Here is a 23,963-nt window from a genome sequence, read left to right as displayed (position 1 = left end):
CCAATTGTATATTAATAATCATCTTAATTTGGCCCAAAATAGGAGAAGTGCTTTCTAACTGTCCTCCCTCCTTTCTTTCAGAGTTGTGAGAGAGCAATCAAATACTGTAAGAGTGTTCTGCAAAGTTTAATTTGATAAATATATGTAAGAAATCATCTGTTTCTATCCTGATTTCACTACTCTAGCCCTGGATCCCACTTGGCTAAATTAAAAACAAAACTCTCAAGACTATCCATTATAACAGCAAAGAGTATGACACAAACTAGAGGCCCGGTGCACCAAATTCATGCACGGGTGTGTGTGTGTGTGTGTGTGTGTGTGTGTGTGTGTGTGTGCGCGCGCGCGCGTGCCCATGTCCCTCAGCCCAGCCTGCACCCTCTCCAATCTGGGACATCCCTCTCACAATCCAGGACTGCTGGCTCCCAAATGCTCGCCTGCCTGCCTTCCTGATTGCCCCTAACAACTCCCCTACCAGCCTGATTGCCCCTAACTGCCCTCCCCTGCAGGCCTGGTCCCTCCCAACTGCCCTCCCCTGCTGGCCTGATCACCCACAACTGCCCTCCCCTGCAGGCCTGGTCCCTCCCAACTGCCCTCCCCTGCTGGCCATCTTGTGTCCACATGGGGGCAGCCATCTTGTGTGTTGGAGTGATGGTCAATTTGCATACTACTCTTTTATAAGATAGGATAGAGGCCTGGTGCATGGGTGGGGGCCGGCTGGTTTGCCCTGAAGGGTGTCCCGGATCAGGGTGGGGGTTCCCTTGGGGCGTGGGGCAGCCTGGGCGAGGGGCCTGTGGTGGTTTGCAGGCCGGCCACGCCCCCCCTCCCCCCCCACGCGACCCAAGCGGAGGCCCTGGTATCTGGGATTTATTTATTTTCTATAATTGAAACTTTGTAGCCTTGAGCAGAGGCCAGGGCAGGCCAGGGCAGGCGGGAAGCTTGGCTTCCTCCACCGCCAGGGGCAACCCAAACCTCCTACTCTCTCCAGCTCTGTGGCTGCCGCCATTTTTGTTGGGATTTATTTATCTTCTATAATTGAAACTTTGTAGCCTTGAGCAGAGGCCAGGGCTGGCCAGGGCAGGCGGGAAGCTTGGCTTCCTCCATTGCCGGGACAACCCAAGCCTCCTGCTTGCTCCAGCTCCATGGCCGGCCGCCATCTTGGTTGGGTTAATTTGCATACTCGCTCCTGATTGACTGGTGGGCGTGGCCTGTGGGTGTAGCAGAGTGATGGTTAATTTGCATGTTTCTCTTTTATTAGTGTAGATGAATTCTTAAAAAAAATTATTCTTGAAAGTAGACCAAGAGAAGCACAAAAGAATAAGCAAACAACAGTTCCTGGGAGTGCAGCAACACAATAAAACCAAGCTATAGGGAACGACCACCCCAAGATCTGGAGTAGAAGTAGGAAGGTGGGTTTCAACCAGAAGGGGTCTCAGCTCAGCCTACTTTGGAATATTCCTTCTAAATGGGTGATAGGTGAAGTGGACCAAAGGTGCCCAGGTAGAACTGTGGCCCAGAACCTGGACAAAGGTACTGCCCCCATGCCCAGCCCAAGAGTCACCATGCATTTATCTTCTGAACAAACTGTACAGAGAATGTTTTAGTTCTCTGCCCTCAGTTCTTACCCGGTGCTTTCTAAAACTGAAGTCTAGGAGCGGCATACACTGCTTCAGAAATACTTCCACAAAGAGACGCCCATACTGAAGAAAAAGAAACACTGGTGATGACGCTAGCTGAGGTCTTTCACCTAAAAAGCCCCTGCCTGGAGCAACATAACACCATCCAAATACTTTATTTTTGTGCATAAGAAATAAATTGGGAGGTGTCCAAAAGGTTAATTTGGAAAATGTAGCTTAGTAAAACTAAATGGGCCTGCTAACTATGCCCAGAATTAGGGAGATTTACCTAACCTAGACACAGCTAATGGGCAGGGGCCTTGCTCACCTTAAGAATGAGGGTACAGAAGAACAAAGGGGAATCCCAGCTCCCTGAGGACAACTTACTACCAAGAAGAAAAAAATTGGGTAGAGCTAAGAAAGCACATGCCCAATTGCCAAATTTACCAATCAGATAAATCACTCCCCCTACTCACCCATCTCCTACACTAGCATCAGGATGGAGTAAAAAGGCAGAGGCCAGGAGATAAGAATGTGGTGACATCCACTTTGAAGGAACCATCAGGAATGGGGGAAAAGCATTCTCCCCATAACACTCACTAGCTCTTAATCCACTTTAATACCATCATATCTTGGGCTAATTTGGGCTACTCAATTGAGAGAGGAGTTCAGCAGTTATGAGGATATCAGCTCTCACATTCAAGAAGCCACCCATAGGCTTTAATTTTTATTTTATTTTTTTTACCCATGGCTTTAAAAAGAAGAATCATGTATTCCTCCTTCCTCCCTGTTGCCTGGGAAGGAATGGCAGGGAGTGATTATTGTTCCTGAAGCCGCTCCTCCTAGTTCTAAGACTTGAACCAAAAGTTTTCAAACTCATAGGAAAATTGGTTTCTCTTGTTATCCAACTAGTATAAGAAAATGTATCCACTGTCTTTTCTACACTACCATCTGTTAGCACAGATTCTGGAGACTCTGGCTTGTGAGCAAAGTATTAAGCAATTCTTCCCAGCTAATGCCCTGTCCAGAGAAGAGTAAATACCAAAGTGGGCTTTGGTCAACCTCTCACCTTCAGACAGACATGCAGAACAGGACGATTATCAAACACCTGGAGAGATGAAAGGCAAGAAACCAAAGCTGAGGTCTGCTCCATTGAGCACCCCAGCTTCTTTCTCATTGTGCAAAGCACAACTCTGGCTATGGTAGAGAATTCTAAAATGAAGAAGGCCTGTCAACAGTTAAATTAATCACAAAGAATAAAGTAATCATCATAATTAAAGTTTGAGAAAAGGAAGAGGGGAGCAAAAAAGAACAAGTAATTGATTCCAAGTGGGATGTTAAAAAGAGGGCATTATAGAGATTCAAAACCTTGATCTGAAGCCTTAAGAAAGAGTGGATGAGAGGTGGAAAGGAGAGTCCGACATTATAAGCTCAGAGAGTATCTTGAGCAAAATCCTCGAATACGTGAGAGCAGAGTGTGTGCCAGGTAATGAAGGCATTCAGGGTTGGAAGAGGGAGATAGTAGGGTATGTGGCAGATTACAGAGGACCCATGATGAGGGGGGAGAGAGTAGGGGAATGATATGTGCAAGGAGCCATTAAATAGCAAGTATTGTGGCACAGATGATAAGGAGGAAGGGACAGAAGGAAAAAGGTATCACCTGGGGAGAGAAGAAGGTGTGATCCAGGATGGGTAGGGCCACAAGGGAAGACGACAGAGAGAGCAGGTCCCCAAGGGAGAGGAGCAGGGACAGTCCATTTGGAAACCAGGACTCTTGTTGATTTCTGCAGTCAGCCAGTGAGATGGGTCAAGGAGTCTCCATACACACCTTTATCAGGTTGATGAGGATACTGAAGTCTCGAACAGCCATGTTCCAGTAGAGGAGCTTCTCTTCATGAATCTGGGGACAGCCAAATATACAGGCACCTCCGAATCACAACAAAATATGTCTCTTTTTGTATTCCTACTAATACATGGTTCTTGAATCATACAAATATTCAGAGATATAAGCCAATTATCCTGCTAAATAGATGTGACAACTAGTGCACCCCCCAGATGGATCTGAGGCCTGTGTATATATAATATAAGGGTACCTTATGAGACTTTCTAATAAAATGACTCCTCTTCAGTAATTTCCAGGTGGAGAAAAGCCTCTGAAATATACCTACTGGCCATCAGCTCCCTGTGGCTTCTGTGATTCCCTATGCTAGCCTGTGCTCTTAGTGGTTCTAGTTTAGTTCTGGTTAGCAGGACACCAAGGCCCCAGATGACTGCATCTCAAACAGGCTTGTTCACCTCAAGCCGGCTCACGAGCAGCACACTGCTGGGCACATGAAGCTGCAATCAGAGACATTTTTTTTCCACAGCTAGGGCCTATGGAGCAGTCCAGGCTTTTCCCTGTGCAGTAACCAGGGAAAACAGAGCCCAATTCTCACTTCCAATTAGAAGGAAAGGATATTAAGCCAGAAAAAAAAATCCTGGCTCTCAGTAAATCAAAGGAAATAGCTTAGGAGAAACCCCGGACCCAAGAAAGTACAGCAGATCCTTGAATAACAGAATTATTTTGTTGTAGCAATGGGGGGAAAAAAATCAATTCACAGCCAGGGCCACTTTCTGTGTGTCGTTTGCACATTTTCCTCATGTCTGAATAGGTCTTCTCCAGCACTCCAGTTTCCTCCCACATCCCAAAGATGTGCACATTAGCTTCATTGGAATATCTAATGTTCCAATCTGAGTGTGTGCGTGTGTGAGTGTAAGAGAGCCCTGATGTGGAAGGGCATCCTGTCCAGGGTGGGTTCCCTCCTTGCACCCTGAGCTGCAGGATTGACTCCAACCATCCTGACTCTGAACTGGTATACATGGGTTGGAAAATAATTATCTTACTTTTTTTTTTTTTTTTAATATATTTTATTGATGTTTTACAGAGAGGAAGGGAGAGGTAGAGAGAGTTAGAAACATCAATGAGAGAGAAACATCGATCAGCTGCCTCCTGCACAGCCCCCACTGGGGATGTGTCCGCAACCAAGGTACATGCCCTTGACCGGAATCGAACCGGGGACCCTTCAGTCCGCAGGCCGACACTCTATCCACTGAGCCAAACCGGTTAAGGCTATCTTACTTCTTTTTATTAGTCTTTCTTAAATATATATATAGCTCACATTCATTTCAATGTTTAATATTAGAAGTACTATAGGTCTTTATTTAGAAGTTTGGTTTTGTGATCAGAAATATGATGTAGAAACTTAACTCTTGTATATATCAATTAGCCTACGGTAAAATTGGTTTAGTTATACAAAGTTTCACTTAAAGGTGTAGTTTTGAAGAACCTATCAACGATATTGAGGACTTAGTGTAATCCAAAGTCTATTTCTTGGGGTGGGAGTATTTGACTCACCTGCTGAGAGTCTGCTGCTGTGCCAGCCTGAAGGCCTTTGACTGTCTTCACTAGTTCAGCCATCATCACACGGAAGAAAATGACAAAGGTGTGCCTAGGAGAGGGAAAGGCATGCATGACCACACAATGATGCACTGGTTAGAAAGAGCTACCTGGGAAGAAGCCAAGGAACCAAATGTCATATCCTTTCCCACCTCTCTGAATGTCCTTTCACCAGGGTTGACTGTGAGAGATTGGGGAATTAATAAGAATTTAGAAATGAGCCAAAAAAGATGGCTTGTGAAACAATGGAATTCACTTTATCAAGGGAGATAGTGTGGTGGTATGGAAAGAGCAGGTGAGAAGTGGTGAGAAAATCCAACTTTAGGTTCCTAGTTCCATATTTACTTTATTGCCCAAATAAGGTTAAACAAGTTCCTCCTCTAACCTTCCTTTTCCTCATCAGTAAAATAAGATTAATATACACCTCACAGAATCTTCAAAAAGATCATATGAGATAAAGAATGTCAAAAGTGCTTTATAAACTGTAAATACTATACGAATGTAAGATAACTATTAATATTACGAGATACAAAACCCATTAAGTGAGCCCTGGTCAGTGTTACTCAGTGGTTAAGAGTGTTGCCCGTGCACGGAAGGGTCGTAGGCTCGATTCCTGGTCAGGGCACATGCCCGGGTTGCCAACTCAAGCCCCAGTGAGGGGTGTGCAGGAGGCAGCGAATCGATGATTCTTTCTCATTACTGATATTCCTATCTCTCTCTCCCTCTCCCTTATTCTCTGAAATCAATAAAAAAAATCAGGTCCTCCCACATAACTAGGCTGAGAGCCCCTTAGAAAGAATGCATAATGAATATTCCATGTGTTAACTGAACCTACCACCTCTATCAGGATCAGATGAAGAGTAAGGTAGTTATTTGGAAACTACATATATTGGACAGCATGATTCTACTGTAAAGAACTGGAGGAGAGAACTCTCTTACCTGGTCAGTGTAGGGAATGTGGAAGAAGATGCATCTTTAGAAGAGTTGATCAGTTCTGGAACACCAACACCAGCAATCTCCTCTATGGCCTTCAGAACACTGTCTGTGTGCTCCAGATAGATGCTGCATTGAGAGCCACAGGAGTATGAACACATGTTACAGAATTTCTAAACCAAGATTTTTTTCTTGAGCTATTACCAGGTATTAAGCTTTAAAACAACTACTGACATTAAAAATATTTTTTTTAAATGTATTTTATTGATTTTTTACAGAGAGGAAGGGAGAGGAATAGAGAGTTAGAAACATCGATGAGAGAGAAACATCAGTCAGCTGCCTCCTGCACACCCCCTACTGGGGATGTACCCGCAACCAAGGTACATGCCCTTGACCGGAATCGAACCTGGGACCCTTTAGTCCGCAGGCCGACGCTCTATGCGGTTAGGGCTAAAAATATTTTTAAATAAAGTTAAGATTCCATAAACATGACAGGAGGCAAGAAAAAGATATCTCAATTAGAAATACAGTTAGACACCTTGGAAGTGATGAATATGTCTTGGATATGGTAGGCAATAAATAATTGACTTGCTGGTTAACAAAGGAGGATATAATTGCAGACTCCTCTTCCTCATAGACTCAATAATAATAATGATAATGGAAAACAGAACTAAAGGATCTTATGATCCACCTTTCCTAAATTTTGTTAATTTCAAATCTACTTCATTGCTTCCAAGTTCTCCCTAACCAAGGTAATTTCTTAGTCTTTGACCAGGTGAGGGACCCCAACAATGGCAAATGGAAGACTGCTTGGCTCATGGAGAAGAACGGAGCACCTCACCTCAGCAAAGCATGGAGCTGGTCATTAGGAATACTGCTCTTCTCTTTTTCCCCACTTGGCCATATCCGACAGAGGAAATGTCTGGCAAGGGAAGCTGTTGGAGAAACAAGACAAAGTTCTCATGCATGGAAAATAGACCTCTGTTTTTCAGGCTTTGGGGGATCATCATTGATCAAAAAAATTATTCTTTTCTACTTACTATAAGGTTCCTGATCTAAAAAACAATTTGAAAAAAAGTTGTTATGGGTTCCTGTTCCATTGACCATTCTATCAGAAATAAACACATTTGTCTAAGACCCAACATGTCCCACCCTATTACCCCATCTTAACACACACACAAATATGAACTACACAGACACATACAGAGAAAAGGAATGATGCTAGGCAATGGGAAAGCCTATTTTGTTCCTCCTGGACAGGCCAAAAAGCAGTAGCCTCATGGATTCAGGCTAAACTTTCCCCTTTTAATCAACAGGAAATAACAAAGGATTGTTTTGCATTTTCTGCCTGCTTTCTGTCTGTGTTGCCTATTAGGATGTGTGATCAATGAGTTGCATTCCAAGAGCTATGACAAAAGACAGTTAAAAGAAAAAAAAACATGGATGGGACCATGCCTTTTTTTACCCTTAATCATGATTTCTCCTTTTTCTCCCATTTTATTAACCTCATGGTTTATGTTCCTGTTTGTCAAATATCTCACATAATTATAAAAATAAAATAAAATGACATGAACAAATGGAAGTCAAACAAAATTAGCCAACTGAACTAACCAAATTCACATTAAGCAATGTCACCAGAGAGTATTACTAGTATATAGCTCTTTCTAGGGAAATGTCCTTGGCATAGCAAGCGGGCACATCTGCAGTTATGGAGGGATCTATATCTCTATATTTAAAAGCCTAAGCAACCATTACAACCAGTCGACCAGTCGCTATGATGTGCACTGACCACCAGGGGGCAGACACTCAACGTAGAAGCTGCCCCCTGATGGTCAGTGTGCTTCCACAGGTGGAGCACCACTCAGCCAGAAGCCAGGCCCACAGCTGGCAAGCTCAGCTGCAGCAGCAGGAGCCTCTCCCAACTCTAAATGGTGGTGGTAGGCGCAGCGGGCCGAGATGAGCATGAGTGGTGCAGCAATGGCTTGGGCTCCTCCCTGGCCTCCTGCTGCTTGGCGCACTGCTACATCCCCCGAGGGGTCCCGGATTGCGAGAGGGCGCAAGCTAGGCTGCAGGACCCCTCGCACCCTCCATGCACAAATCCGTGCACTGGGCCTCTAGTTTACATATAAGGTCCTAGGAAGCCCCAAGCTTACCAGCTTGAGATATTAATCCTTTTTGTGAAGGGGGGAAAAAAAAGAGGATCTGAGTACATCACCAATTTTTTCTTTGTTCTGAGTAGGAACTCTAGATTTCTCCAAAATGACCATCAAAAGTCTGATGAGATAAAGAGCAGATTGGAAACTAGGAATGCTGTGATGGAAATTCTGCAAGTAATGGAAACTTTGGCTGTAAGGAAAAAAGAAAAAAAAAAGGCATCACAAGTATTATCTAAATTCATGAGTTATCCAAGTCCATTTAAGTGATGGTTAATCAGAATCCTCATTTTCAGGTGCTTTAGTAGCAACGTTCTTTCCCTGTATTGATAAAGCCAGAACAGTACAGAGTCCAGAGGGTAGAATGCTGGCCTTGAAGGGGTCATGTATACAAAGATTCCCATGTACTAGTCTAGGCCATGTTTATATGTGAAACCCTGGATCAATTACTTGCTCTTTAAGGCCTTAAGCAACACATTGAAAAATGTTTAAATTCTGGGTTCATAGGGAAAAAGCAAAAGAAAATTATAAAGCAGAGCTTTTAATAAATATACCATATATGGTCAGCTTTCAATACACTGAGGTAACGGGAGATGGGAATCACAATTAACCCAAAATTTTAACTGACATAAAACTAAACTCAACTTCTGATTGATTGGTAGGAAGGAGGTCAAACAAATTTAAAAGTAGCATATTTAAAATGAAACAAAGTCCTGCCTTAAAGGTAGAGATGACAAGTATTGATTGCAGATCCAGTGATGGCCTAGGCCAGTGGTCAGCAAACTCATTAGTCAACAGAGCGGCAAACCGTGGCTCGTGAGCCACATGTGGCTTGTGAGCCGCAGTTTGCCGACCACTGGCTTAGGCTCTCAGGGGAGGTGAGAGAAAGAATCAATTAACTCTGGTTGAAGTTGGGATAAGAGTCTGGGAGTCATGCCCCTTAGATCTCCTCAGCTCCCTCCTCCACTGCCTAGCACCCAACCTAAGCTCTTTTTCTGCCAAGATTGGGGGAAGGATACAGGCAATCAGTGACAACTAGCTGCTATCTAATTACTCAACACTACTGGGAGACAGAGCAGGTCTCAGGATAGTCAAGAATTGACTGTAGATGGTCAGTGCTGTCATCGTCATTACCTGAAAGGCAAACTTTACATAATGAAAGATGCATGAAGATTTAGAATGAATCTGTTCAGCAGTTTATAATAATTCAGGATTTATCTGAATACTGTACATAGGAAAGAAAGCTTATATAACTAAGGAAAAGGAGCTAAAAATATCAATTTCTCTCTCTACCAAGCGACACCCAAGTTATTTCCAAGAAATCTTGTTCCTAGAAGTGTCCTGGGAAACTCTCTGGGATATGTAGTTGGACCCACCTAAGCAGTTCCTCCAAGGACTGGTCAGGCTCTCTCGGCTTCAGTCGGTTAGTAAGGACCTCGAGGGCTGAGTATAGTAAATTCTGATTTTCAGGCTGAAAAAATCCACTCCTAAGGGAAAATAAAGGTAAGATGGTTTAGCTTAGTTTTAGTAAGATTGCTTGGACATCATTTGAGAATCCTGGCCTCCAGTCTGTACCATCAGTAAGTCAAAAGAAGAAAAAGCAGAACTAAAGTACTGAAAGTAGTGAAGAGCCAAATTCAGTCACAGCTCTGAATATTAGACTAGAAGTTGAAATGTACCTAAAACAGTCTTCCCATCAAAACCTAACAGTTCACCTAGGTTTAATTTCAAGTGAAAATGTTCTTCTTCATTCCCTGCCTTTTAGGGCTAAGTAAGAGTCTTCTCTAAACAAACAAACAAACAAACAAACAAAACACCAGGAATAATTTTGTCAAATTGCGAAATCAATGTCTAATCCATTATAGGCACTCAATAAATAACTTATTCCTTCTCCAAGTCTTAACTATTCTATCTTCAGATTATCTTTCCTTCAGTCCCTTCCTTTCCAAGCTAAGGCCATCACTCTTGGCCAGGTCCTTATCATCACATGCCTAGATCATGGCAACACCTTTTGACTGGTCTTTGTGCATTCCTTTCCAGTCACCCTGAACAATGCTGCCAAAAGGATTTTCCTACAACACTGCTTTCATTATATCATGGTGTGATCATAAAACTCCAAAACGGCTTCCCTGGACAACATTCAAGTTATTCTGCCTAATCTTCAAGGCCTAGAACAATCCAACTCCCTAGATCTGCTCCTCTAGAAAAATGTCCACATCACCAGTGACAGTCAGTTTTTCTTCCTTTCAACAAGTATATTCTGAGGGCCTATTATCGGTCAGGTTCTTTTTTCTTTGGACAGCTTTATTGAGGTGCAATTGCCATACAATAAACTGCATATATTCAAAACATTTAATTTACTAGTTGACTTACATATAAACCCATGAGTCATCATCACAATTAAAATAATGAACATATCCATTACTGCCAAAAGTTTCCTTATATTCCTTTGTAAACCATCCCTCCCTCCATCCTCCCGCCCAATGCTAAGCAACCACTGACCTGTATTCTGTCACAATAACATGCTTTTTCTAGAATTTCATATAAATAGACTCAAATAATACATACTCTTTTTAAATATATTTTATTGATTTTTTACAGAGAGGAAGGGAGAGGGATAGAGAGCTAGAAACATCGATGAGAGAGAAACATCGATCAGCTGCCTCCTGCACACCACCCACTGGGGATGTGCCCGCAACCAAGGTACATGCCCTTGACCGGAATCGAACCCGGGACCCTTCAGTCCGCAGGCCTACGCTCTATCCACTGAGCCAAACCGGTTTCGGCTATACCTACTCTTATGGTCTTGTTTTTTTCATTGATTTCAGAGACAGGAAGGGAAATGGGGAGAAAGATAGAAACATCAATGATAAGAATCATCAATCATCTGTCTCCTACATGCCGCCTACAGGGGATCGAGCTGGCAACCCAGGCATGTGTCCTGAGAGGGAATCAAACCGTGTCCTCCTGGTTCATGGGTCGATGCTCAGCCAATGGGCCACAACGGCTGGGCTCTTATGGTCTTGCTTTTAATTCAGTATAATTCTTTTTTCTTTCATATTGTTGTATGTAGTATTCCACCACAGGGATATACCATAATTTGTTTATCCATTCACTGATTGATGGACATGGAGCGGTTTCTAGTTTGGAGCTTTTACAAATGAAGCTGCTATAAACACTTGTGCACAAGACTTTATGTAGACATATGCTACTATTTCTCTCGGGTAAATACCTAAGAATGGAATGTCTGGGTTGTATGGTAGGTGTATGTCTACCTTTTTATTTTAAAATTTTTTATTTGTTGATTTGGGAGACAGAGAGAGGGGAAGGCAGGAAGAGGGAGAAGGGAAGAGAGAGAGAGAAACATTTATTTGTTGTTCCACCTATCCATGCACTCACTGGCTGCTTCTTGTATGTGCCCTGACCGGAGAGTGAACCCTCAATCTTGGGAGTATCAGGAGATGCTCTGACCAACTGAGCTACCTGTCCAAGGCTAACTTCTTCTTCTTCTTCTTTTTTAAATATATTTTCACTGATTTCAGAGAGGAAGGGAGAGAGAGAGATACAAACATGAAAAAAATGACAGAAAATCGATTGGCTGCCTCCTGCATGTCCCTCCACCGGGGATGGAACCTGCAACCTGGGCATGTGCCCTTGACCAGAATTGAACCCGGGACCCTTCAGTCCATAGGCTGATGCTCTATCCACTGAGCCAAACCAGCTGGGGCTCCAGGGTTAACTTCTTTTTTATTATTATTTTTATTCTTATTGATTTCAGAGAGGAAGGGAGAGAGAGTTCTATACTTCAGTTCCTTGGTGACTGTCAAATAAAGCAAGTACATCAATGATGAGAGAGAATCATTGATTGGCTGCCTTCTGCACGCCTCCTACTGAGATTGAGCCCCCAACCAGGGCATGTGACCTTGACCGGAATCGAAGCCGGGACCCTTGAGTCCACAGGCCGACTCTCTATCCACTGAGCCAAACGGGCCCATGCACTGAAGGATTTCAGGTTTGATTCCCAGTCATGGGCAAGTACCACAGTTGGACCCCTGGCTCCAGTGGGGGCATATGTGGGAGGCAACCAATCGATTTCTTACATTGATGTTTCTCTCTCTCACTCCCGCCCGCTTCCTCCTTCTCTAAAAAAAAAAAAATGGGGAAAATATCCTCAGGTGAAGATTAAAAAAAAAAGGTAGCCCTAACCGGTTGGGCTCAGTGGATAGAGCGTAGGCCTGCGGACTAAAGGGTCCCAGGTTCGATTCCGGTCAAGGGCATGTACCTGGGTTGCGGGCACATCCCCAGTAGGGGGCGTGCAGGAGGCAGCTGATCGATGTCTCTCTCTCATCGATGTTTCTAACTTTCTATCCCTCTCTCTTCCTCTCTGTAAAAAATCAATAGAATATATTAAAAAAAAAAAAGTAAATCTTTTTAATTTAACCATGCAATGATTTTTAATTTGTATTTCCTAAATAATTAATGCTATTGAACATCTTTGCATGTGTTTATTTGCCAAAAATATATTTCCATGATGAAGCATGTATTCAAATCTTTGTCAGGCATTGTTCTTAAGTACTGGGGATACAACAATGACTGGTCTTGGCCCTCAAAAAACTCATAATCCAGAAGGGAAGATGAATGAACAAGTAATTATAATACCAAGTAATAAGTTTCATCGTAATAGGATACCAGAATAATAGAAGAGAACTGGGGGGTCAGAGAGGCAGGAAGGAGGCTTACCTGGCGTGGGGTCGGAGAAGACGCCTGAGGAAGTGAATGCTTTTCTAACTCAAAAATCCGAGTTAGAAAAGACTGGGGATCAAGGAAGGTGGGGATCCTGGTAGAAGGATGAGTATGTGTGAAGCCTTCCAGGTGAAAGCTATATAGGGTGTAAGACAAGTGGAATAGCAGTCAGATAATAAAAGGTCTTAGAATCTAGGTAAAAGAGTTTGAACTCAAGAAAAATCTAAGGGGGTCCTGGCTGGGTAGCTCAGTTGGTTAGAGCATCATTCTGATATGCCAAAGTTGAGGGTTTGATCTCCGATCAGGGCATATACAAGAAGCAACCAATGAATGCAAAAACAAATGAAACGACAAATCAATGTTTCTCTAAAAATCAATCAATAATAATAATAATAATAAAAAGTAAAATCTAAGGGCAATCAGAAACCAAAGTTGGGACAGGATAAGTCTGGGTTTGCATTGGGAAGATCACTCTGACTGCTGTGTAAAGAAAGGACCTTGGGAGGGCAACTGGAGGCAGAGGGACCAAATGTGAAACTAATCTAGTCCAGGTGAGAGATGATGGGAGTCTGGAAACAGTGGAGAATGAGATGGCTATTAAGATGCTATTTAGAACATAAAACAACAGGATTTTATGATCAGATGTGGGAGAGGAAAAATATGGACAGTAAAGGAAAGGACAAAGAATAGCTTCTGGTGTCTGCCTGAGACAGCTGGTGGTGCCATTTACCTAGCCAGGCAAAGCTGAAGGAGCGGTGGTAAAGATGAAACACTTCATTTTAGATGTGATGAGTATGAGGTGTTAATGACACATCTAACAGACTGTTGTGTAGGCAGTTGGATTTAAGTGCCTGTAGCTCAGAAGACAAATTTTAGCACAAATTTAAGCTTGGGTGAGATTGCCCAGGAAACTTATAAAATGAGGACAGAGGAGTCAGGGCCCAGCCCTGAGGAACAACAGCATTTAAAAACACACTTCCCTCATTTCTCCTTTCATCCATGCTGTGCCTTCCCAGAGGCCATCTACATTCAAGGGCCTGAAGAGGTCCCATTGCTTCCATGAAGGCACCTATAAATACCCCAGCTCCAACTGTGCTCATTTCCTTACCACATAATCTGGAATTTATCCAGAGCTTGTTTAATGACAACTTCTTAAGTAACAATCTCTCCAGTGTTATTACAAAAAGTTTGCCCCTACAAACTCAGCTAAGAATCTGATGGTCAAATTGGCTAGCCAAAAGCAAGTCATCTAATTTTCAAATAAGTAAATAATAGCAACTCCATAAGATACAGAGGATGCGAGATCAAATAAAATGATGCAGACAAAAGCACTCCAATAATAAGCATCATATTTACCTCCGTCTTTTGGAGCCTTTTCCTTCTTTTCTATACTTCAGTTCCTTGGTGACTGTCAAATAAAGCAAGTACATACTGGATTGTCTCTACCCTCCATACCTGCCACATACTCACCAAGCAAAAAGCCCATGAAAAATCTGCAGCAGCCTCTGATAACAGGAAGACATTAGGCGGTACTCCTGAGCTTGCATTCCTGGACCATCAACTACTCCATGATTCTCAGCTGGTAAGCACTTAAAGGAAAAAAATGCTTTTAGGACAGTTGCTTCAGCAATTGCCCTCATTTTCTTTCAGTATTTCTTAGCCAAAAATGAAGTATCTTGTTAACTTAGTAATTTCTAAGTCTCCATAATAATAAGATAGGCTTCTGACCTGAAAATAGTTGTGCATGTTCTCCAGATGGTTACACATTGGGGTCAGCAGTTGAACAATACAATGAACAATTTCTTGGCCAGTTCTCTGTTGGACATGTGACAACCCAATATTCTGGCTTCCTTTACCCTATAATAAATCCAGAGTTACTGGGGAAGAAACTGCTGGATACCTTCTCTGAAATTAAAAGTTCACTATGGGGTTAGTTAAGCCTACGCCACCAGGTAGGGTGGATAAACCACTTAATTGCTTGCCTAAGACTCTATTCTGAAAAAGGGATCTTTGTCATCAAATAACAAAGATATTAGCTTCTGTAGAGTACAAATACTGTTTGAGAAGTATAGACCCATAATTACTAATGAGATAAAGCTGACACAGAAACAGAAATAATTTAGGCTGATAAGAAAATAGAACAAATAGTAAGTACAAACAAGAAAGAATCAAGTAACTGGATGTGTTAATACTTAAATGTTTATACCTAAAATTTTCACATTTTGTTGTTTGCACCATCCAATTACTTCACCAGATGCTATGGCACATTTGTATGGACATGGACTTAGTTTGGGAAGCTGTTAAAACCAAAACCCAAGCACAGAAGAGGATTCAGGAATGCTTGGGCACTTAGAAATATACTTCCTGTTTTGGGTGGCTTTTTTGTTTTGTTTCAGTTTCTTTCTATACAAGGTGAATATGGTCTGGCAATGAGGCTGCCACCATGCTACCCAGTGACCCAAACACTATGCCAGAGAAAATGCCAACTTACTCACTACTAAGACATACTTGTTTTCAAGTTCACTAAAGTCAGGGCCTGTGCTTCTGCCTATACTAACCTTGAGGAAGGGGACTCTCCTGGCAACAGAAGGTGTCAGCATATTCTCCACCTTGTGGGAGAGATCTTCCAGCAAGAAAAGCAGCTCAGGGGGCTGAAGTTGCACAACTTCTGTAGCCTGTCACAAGGAATAAGGAAAGAATAACTACAACCATGTCCTAACCATCTACTTAGGGGAGCACATTTTTATGTTTAGTCTTCCCAATGGGTGAAGAACCTGACCATTAAAAACAAAGGGGGGAGCCGAAACCGGTTTGGCTCAGGGGATAGAGCGTCAGCCTGCGGACTGAAAGGTCCCGGGTTCGATTCCGGTCAAGGGCATGTAACTTGGTTGCGGGCACATCCCCAGTAGGAGGTGTGCAGGAGGCAGCTGATCGATGTTTCTCTCTCATCGATGTTTCTGACTATCTATCCCTCTTCCTTCCTCTCTGTAAAAATTCAATAAAATATATTTAAAAATAAATAAATAAATAAATAAATAAATAAATAAATAAATAAATAAATAAATAAAATAAAATAAAATAAAAACAAAGGGGGGAAATTTCCCCTACCTCAAATCAATAAATGGCTGTTGTGCTATGTCAACAAATCAAAAAGTCAAGCATTTCTAAAGTAAATTTCAAATGATCAAAGTAAAATTTTAATAGGCAGTATAGTTTTGGAAGACGTAACTTTTCCCTAGAAATAAATGCCTCTGTGCATCTTTCCAGCAGTGGACCCGAGGTACATTTCCTAAGTACCCTAAGATAAAAAATGACTAATTCAAGGGAATTTTACTTTTCTCTGTTCATTAAATAATTCTTTCATATTCTTTCTCCTAATGTTTTGCTGCTGTTAACTCTGGGCAGGATCCTTATAAGTGTAGTACATTTCCAGAAACAGAATAGGTGAAATACATTACTTCAAATTGTTCACTCAGTATACATTTATGGAAAATCTCCAAGTACAAGCTATGTAGAAAGATTGAAGAGTGGGGGGAGATATTGTCTATTCTGAAGGATCTTACCTTCTTGTAAAAATCTGCTATTTCTCAATTTACTAAACTTGGAGAACCTCTACTCTGGTGAAATCCCATATCAAAAATTAGCTTTTCTGTGAAAATGTCCTCCATTTCCAACTTCCTCATAAATACCATTCTCTCCTCAGTTTCATTGATACTCAGTTCAGTTCAGACCATCAACATAGCACATAGTGCTAGTTATGTCTACTTCCTTTATTAGATTATGAACTGTCTGAAGGCAAACATCATGTGGTATGAACTATTGAAGTGTCAATGTCTAGATTACTGGCAAACACAAAAAGTGTTGATAAGCATCTCATGGATACAGATCAAATACCATGAAAATAGCACTGACCTCTATAAATCAAGACAGAGCTGCTCTACAAAAGTAATCTAAACAGCTTATAGTTAGTAACTAAGTAAGGATCACCTCATTAGCATGATCTTTTATAACGTCTAGCACATTGTAAAAAACTCAAAACTTATAAACATCAAGATGACTATTCATCATTACTTTTACACGTAAAGGTTTTGGAAGCCAGGGTCCAACTATTCTCAATGTCATGGTGTTCTTTTTGAAATAAGAATAGAGCTGAGGCACTTTCTGAACGAAGATTAAATTCTGGGATCGCAACGCTGTCACTTACTTCAGTGTGCATTTCAGTATCTAAGATGAACTTGGTCAGAAGCCCACAACGCAGAATACAGAAGACCTCCATGTCCAGCTCTCGGAATAATAAATGGTAATTCTGTAGTGACACTGTCTTTTCTTCTTTCCCTTTGAACTCCTAAGGAGAAAGTAGCAGCAACCAACAGAATGAGGATTCTACTTAGTCTAATTTTTAATGAAGATTGTGAAGTGCAATTATGCATTCATCTTATGCAAAAAGTTACATTTTCATCATATCACTAATTTCCTTTCACCAAAGTCTCTAAATATTCCTAAGACAGAGCACCTAATTTATATTGGGATATACATCACACATCGAGGTTCTTGGTTGTTTTCTACTTAGAGATGAACTATTAGACAGAGCAAGGTATTATGGTATAGTACAGAAAACTATGAGCTTAATGGCCAGAAAGATTTGGCTTCTTCAAACTGATGGTCGCCAGATGGAGTGGGGGTGAGGGGTAGGGGAAGATGGGTGAAAAAGGTGAAAGAAATTAAGTACAAACTGCCAGTTATAAAAATAGTCATGGGGATGTGAAGTACAGCATAGGAATACAGTTAATAATAATGTAATAACTATGCATAGTGTCAAACGGGTACTAGACTTATTGGGGAGATCACTTCATAAGGTATATAAACGTCTATTTTGCATACCTGAAACTAATATAATTTTGTATGTTAACTGTAACTGGGAAATAAATTAATTTAAAAAAATGTTTTTATTGATTTTAGGGAGAGATAGATAGAAACATCTATATTGCTCAATCAGCTGCTTCCTGCATGCCCCCTGCCGGGGATCAAGCCTGAAACCAGGGCATATGCCCTGAATGGGGATAGAATTGGTGATCTCTTAATACATGGGTTGCTGCTCAACCACTGAGCAACACCAACCAGGCTAAATTAAAAAAAAATTTTTAAAATATATTTTTATTGAATTCAGAGAGGAAGGGAGAGGGAGATAGAAACATCAATGATTCTGAATCATTGGTTGGCTGCCTCTTGCACGCCCTCCCACCCCAACTCTGGGGATCGAGACCACAACCCGGGGGCATGTGCCCTAGACTTGAATCCAACCTGGGACCCTTTAGTCCATGGGCCAACACTCTATCCACTGAGCCAAACCAGCTAGGGCTAAATTAAATTTTTTAAAATAAGATTTTACTTCAAGCCCTTGATTAAGCACTTATTAACCATGTGACCCTGGCTAAGTCACTTACCCTCTCTGGGTCTTAGTTCCTCATTTATTAAATTTGAATATGATTATTAACCTTGGATTTTTTAAAAATTTATTTTTACTTATTTCAGAGAGGAAGGAAGAAGGGAGAAAGGGAGATAGAAACATCAATGATGAGAGAGAATCATTGATCGGTTGCCTCCTGCACACCCCACACTGGGGATCAAGCCCGTAACCTGGTTCATAAGTCGATGCTCAACCAATGAGCCAAGCCGACTGGGCCTAATGTTGAATTTTTAGGAGGATTAGAGGAATTATACATAATAAATACTTAATAAACATCGCTTCTCAGCTTTTGGCTAAGATCAAGTGTAATACTCAATAAACAGTAGCTAAGAAACAAATAATTGGGATCCATGTGGTTCAGGCAATATCACAAACACATAAAACCTACTTTGTGAGTGGCAGAGTTATAGGAAAAGGGAACTACTGTTTATTAAGTACCAGAAACTGTACAAAGTATTTCATGTTATCTCAATCTATCAAGAAGTTAACAATCTGGATTGGAAGGGGAAAAAAGCTAAAAGGAGTATATTTACAACTATGCCTAAAGACAGAAGCTGATAATTACTACAAGGAAGAATTCAAAGTACTGCTAGGATGCAAAAAATGAAATAAAATATTCAAGAAAATAATTAGGAAAACAATGTGGTTGTGGTAAGAACATGGAGTCTAATGTGAACTCTGCTACTGACAGGGACACTGTAAGGCCTACAGAAGCTTGTTTGCCTCTCCTTTCCCTAATTTTTCTCTGTGAAATGCAGACAATAACGCTGGTCCTCTCTTAATATCACTGGGCAGTCACACACCTTCATGGATATGCATCATTCCAATACCTTTTCCAGCTGGCCTCTATTAGATGGTGTAGGGTCGCATTCTGAACCATCCTCCTTTGAAATCATGTCATGGGGGGATGTTTTGTTGCCACCTGCTTTTCGTTTCCTTTTTCCTTATGTTTCAAAAAGAGAAAAGTGACTCAAGGAATCAATAATCATATTTAATAAATATCACTGCCTTTAGGAAACCACCTGCTAAAAACTCCTTAGAGGCAGAGGAGGTAAATTTCTTAAAAAACAGATTTCAGAGAGGAAGGGAGAGGGAGAGATAGATAGAAACCTCAATGACAAAAAAGAATCATTGATCGACTGCCTCCTGCAGGTCCCCCACTGGGGACTGAGCCCACAATGCTGGCATATGCCCGCATCAGGAATTGAACCATGACCTCCTAGTTCATAGGTCGATGCTCAACAAGTGAGCCATGCCAGCCAGGCCAGAGGAGGTAATTTTATAACCCCACACTATAGTTCATTATAAATGCTAAAGAAAGGGTTCAATTACATAATCTCTCCAATACTGATGCCTTGATGCATATAACCTCTTAGGTCAATTCAATGTGACTCACATGGAGACAATAATATGTAAGAACTTACCTGTAATTCCTTGTTTTTTTATTTTTGCTGAAAATACAGTGCTGGCATGAGGTGTTACATCTAAAGTTTCCAAGTCAAAGGCTGCAAGGGGAGGACTACAGTCTGATGTCACTGAAATAAATAGCAGGCAGAAACTCAATATATAACAACCATATACCACTGTTAGACTGGGAATGCTAATTACCGAATTGGCTAAAAACTAGTTTCTAGAACTACCAAGCATGGCCAACTTCCTATAAGATGCATTCAAGTTATCTGGCTGTTTTGGCATAGGAAAATGGCCATAGATAACTTAGGAAGCTCCATGTTTTCCCCAGAGAACCAAGCTAACACTTTAAAACGACAAGTTTACTTAATGGTCAGAGGTATTATGAACTTTCAGCTCTACTCCTGGTTCATAACTATGTTTAGGAAGTCAAAGGGCACTGCAACTTACTAGTTGACCTCCAAAGAAGCAATGTAACTTTACTAAAACCTAACCAATGTTTTATATTTTCTTAAGCAGAAAGAGCTCTTGGAGATAATGATGGAAGGAAAATGGACACACTCATTGCTATCATTAAGCCTGGCTTACAAGCTAACTTCTTTATCTCCTCACTGCTGTCCAAGTAGGGCTACCAGGATATTTCCCTTACCTGCCAAGTATTTTTCCAGGATTCCCTGCAGCTCTACAATGTGCTTTAACCGGGTGAGCACTTTCCCCTTCATCTCAGGTGACATTTGCTGGCAAAAGGCATTTACAACCTGCAAAAGTACAAATTATATTCTCATACATTGAACTATTCAGATTTTAACCTTATTCATCCAGAGCTAAGATGATGCCATTCAGCAGCAGAATCTGTAAGTTTAGTCTGTAATGTAAAAAGTGCTCTCAGCAAGATGCTGTAGAGGGAAAAGTCCTGGGCCACTACATAAGACCTGACTTTTAATCCTAGTTCTATTTATTACAAGTTAAATGACAAGGCAGAATAGCACAGTGGCTAGAGAGCATACACTTTGGTGAAACAAGTCTTATTCCACTACTTACCAGTTGTGTGACCCTGCCAAATTTTTAACCTTTCTGAGCTTTTATTTCTTCAACTATAAGATAGGAATGCAACTGTTGTATGAATTATACTATACGATAGGAATGCAGTTGCATGAATTAAATGAGTCCAGCATTTGGCATGGTAGAGTGCTTGATAAATTTTAATGACCAAATTCTCTGTACCCACAATTCCATATGTGTAAAAAGAGGATAATACTCATTGGTGCCTCTGACATAATATAATTGTGAAGATAAGAAGAGATAATTCAAATAAATAAATTTTCTCAGAGATATTATGCATGAGAAAAAAATGAGATGTAGATATAAGATGATACCATCATTTTCATCATTTCATTTTTCTTATATTTCATACTAGTGGCCCAGTGCACTAAATTCATGTACATTAAAAGGGAATTAACTGGAGGAAATATTTTAATATTGCTATTTAATATTTTAATATTTAATATTTGCCCTTTCTCTATAATAGAAGTGTCAGAGATGAAAGAAAATTAGCAAAATGTATATGGAAATCTTTCTCCTGTCAGAGTCTGGGGCGCCATGGGACCCAGACCCGGCTGGCCCCACCCCCGTCAAGCCCCGCTGGGTGGTGGGGCACAGCCTCAGGTCCCCGGTCAAGCCCCGCCAGGCGGGGGGGCGCGGCCTCAGGTCCCCTGCCCCAGCCCGGTGCCACGCAGCCTCAGGTCCCTGCTGATCGCTTGTTTCAGCTCCTTACGGGAGCCCCGCCTCCACTGTGGGCACAGCCATCTTGTGTTATGGGAACCCTGCCTCTGCTGTGGGCGCAGCCATCTTGTGACAGCATGATGGTTAATTTGCATATTACCACTTTATTATATAGGACTATTGTGCATTTCATTAAGCACAAATATGTTCTAAAAGAAGGGGGAAACTCATTCAATTGATCTCACTTATTTGAAACAGGTGTGTACTTAACCAAGGATAAACAGTATTTTTTCACAGTGAAGAAGATAACATTATTCCAGGCAGAAGTAAAAATACTGTGAGAAAGGGGTGGAGGTAGTAAAGCATAGGCAACATTAAGTGAATTCTAGTATTTATTTTCATTTGGCTGCATCAGACGATACATATAATTAGGTGGGGGGGACATACAGCAAGAGAAATACACTGAGGTTAGTGCATGGAAGACTTTTTAGGGCATCTTGTGGGAACCAAGAAAATAGTTTCCTTTTGAAACTAACTACAGATAATAGGTGAAATGTTCTAAAAACTCTGCTCACCTCTCGGAACCAGTTGAGAGTAAGACATATGAGTGAACATATGAATGAACGTTCTTTATCAGACATGGACTCCAGCCTCTCTCCAGGCTCCAGGTCAGTGAGCATTATAGGACAATCTGAAAGAAAACAGATTTTTTACTCCCTTTGGTTCAGGTTAACAGAACCTGGATGCTGCCCCTAGAGCTAACTTTCCTTCTGTGTAGTTTCCCCTTTAACTTGTATGTGAAGATCAAGTCCCCAAATACTTCCATATTAGCAGTAGTCAACAAATATAATTAAGAAGTATTAGCAACAACTATAGAAGCAAAGACCAGAAAGTAATATGAAACTATAACAATTGATTGTTAACATGTTGGGAGTCTGGTATGTATTATTTTGTCTTTGGAACTCTATTATTACTGCTATACTATTCTGCGAAGTTAGAAAATTCCTGCCCCAAATACCATATACTGGTCTGCCCCTTCCCTAAGTTTACCAAAGAAAGTTCACAAAGAGGACAGGTTGATAACTTTGTCCTATACCTAACAAACCATCAATCTCCTCCAAGTTTCCATTATGTTGTTTTTCCACACAAAGTCTCAGTAACCGGAAATAGGGAGCCAGGCACAATGGGGAGACCAACCTGGGAAGGAAAAATCCATTTCCATATCAGACTTTACAGGCATATTAGTTCACATTTATGGGGAGCCCCGCCTTATAATTAAAGGAATTTTGCCCAAAATAAGTGTCTACTTTTAAGAACATATGACAAGGAATTTAATGGATGCACAGCAGATACATAATGAGCTGAATTGGAGGAAGGCAGAGGTGAGTAGAATGAATGCCATGTGTTAGGAAGGGGGAAGTGAAAATGGCAGAGGTAGACAACTATGTCCCTGGGAGGGAAACAGAAACAGAAACAAAATAGCCTCACAAAAACCTGCTGGCTGTCATGAGGCAATGCAAATTCCAATCAAAAGGTCCAAGAGGAAAATAAAGATTCTGCTAACCCATCCAAACACTACCTGTCTTGGGAGAAACCCTTTTTAATTAAGTTCCCCACAGATTGCAAGAACTGTGGAATTCCTGTGAACATTCAAAACATCAGCAGAGGTTTTAGAAAAGAAAGTGTACTGACTTGTGGTCTGATTCCTGGGAAGTCCTTCTACCCTCATCTTCTGCAAAGTCCTGAGAGAACAACAGTGGCAGGAGGTTGATAGCAATCCCATCTTGACTACCGTATTCTTCTAGTCCATAGAGAGCTTTCACAGGAAATGGATAGTTACTGTGGAGAGAAACCAGAATCTGATGCCCCAATTCAAGGGCATACAAGTCTATAGGGGAAACCACTAGAACAAATCAATCTCCCTATTATGAGAAGAAATGAGAACCAGGAGAAAGGATAAAGTAGGGAAACATTTTGCAATTCTGGAGCCGGGAGTGCTGGGTTTGGGATGAAAGAAGTTGTGGGAATGGGCTAAATGTGCCTGAGGTCAAGGGCATTCTGATATCTGTACTAGCTACTGACATAATTTATTCACCAGTATAATCAAATCAGGGAGTAAATAGTACTTACCCTTGTGGAATAGCACACAAGTCAACCACAAAGGCATCTTGAAAATCGTTAAAGATGGTCTGCCCAACCCATTCCTTCAGGAAGCAAACAAAAGAGGCTGTGTAGCCCACAATGTACGTGCAGTGGAGCCCTAGATAAACTATTGACCTTTCTAAGCCTCAATTTCCTCATTTCTAAAAAGGAAATAACAATAATACCTCATTATTATGAAGTTGAAAAGACATAATGCATGAAAAGTGCTTAACACACTGCCTAGCACTATCAACAACATCATCAACACTATCAACACCTCATGCTTACTATTATTATGTGAAGAAAGCCTCAGAGGAGAGGTCTGGGGCAGGGGAGTCAGAACA

At 41.3% G+C, this 23,963-nt stretch overlaps 1 protein-coding gene across 9 annotated transcripts in view; it reads right to left on the bottom strand.

The window, feature by feature from the left end:
* FANCD2 (FA complementation group D2) overlaps nucleotides 1–23,963 on the bottom strand; it is a 74,012-nt gene that overhangs the window by 6,184 nt on the left and 43,865 nt on the right. For 3 of the 9 annotated variants that reach the window (XM_080671591.1, XM_080671590.1, XM_080671592.1), the window contains exons 22-41: nucleotides 23,608–23,681; nucleotides 23,170–23,316; nucleotides 22,574–22,674; nucleotides 22,053–22,168; nucleotides 20,405–20,513; nucleotides 19,770–19,880; nucleotides 19,176–19,288; nucleotides 17,083–17,223; nucleotides 15,437–15,553; nucleotides 14,607–14,735; nucleotides 14,349–14,467; nucleotides 9,512–9,622; nucleotides 8,198–8,328; nucleotides 7,023–7,037; nucleotides 6,824–6,917; nucleotides 5,989–6,111; nucleotides 5,008–5,101; nucleotides 3,442–3,513; nucleotides 2,683–2,721; nucleotides 1,623–1,697 (exon numbers count right to left, since the gene is read on the bottom strand). In XM_080671591.1, coding sequence (XP_080527717.1) covers nucleotides 1,623–1,697; nucleotides 2,683–2,721; nucleotides 3,442–3,513; nucleotides 5,008–5,101; nucleotides 5,989–6,111; nucleotides 6,824–6,917; nucleotides 7,023–7,037; nucleotides 8,198–8,328; nucleotides 9,512–9,622; nucleotides 14,349–14,467; nucleotides 14,607–14,735; nucleotides 15,437–15,553; nucleotides 17,083–17,223; nucleotides 19,176–19,288; nucleotides 19,770–19,880; nucleotides 20,405–20,513; nucleotides 22,053–22,168; nucleotides 22,574–22,674; nucleotides 23,170–23,316; nucleotides 23,608–23,681 — 2,031 coding nt within the window. Of the gene's footprint in view, nucleotides 1–1,622; nucleotides 1,698–2,682; nucleotides 2,722–3,441; nucleotides 3,514–5,007; nucleotides 5,102–5,988; nucleotides 6,112–6,823; nucleotides 6,918–7,022; nucleotides 7,038–8,197; nucleotides 8,329–9,511; nucleotides 9,623–14,348; nucleotides 14,468–14,606; nucleotides 14,736–15,436; nucleotides 15,554–17,082; nucleotides 17,224–19,175; nucleotides 19,289–19,769; nucleotides 19,881–20,404; nucleotides 20,514–22,052; nucleotides 22,169–22,573; nucleotides 22,675–23,169; nucleotides 23,317–23,607; nucleotides 23,682–23,963 lie in introns of those variants that run through there. The other 6 variants (XM_080671595.1, XM_080671593.1, XM_080671594.1 and 3 more) reach the window with 4 other exon arrangements.

Source organism: Plecotus auritus (assembly GCF_963455305.1).
Source record: "Plecotus auritus genome assembly, chromosome: 6".
Classification (NCBI taxonomy): Eukaryota; Metazoa; Chordata; class Mammalia; order Chiroptera; family Vespertilionidae; genus Plecotus; species Plecotus auritus.
This window is presented reverse-complemented; position numbering and strand designations above follow the sequence as displayed.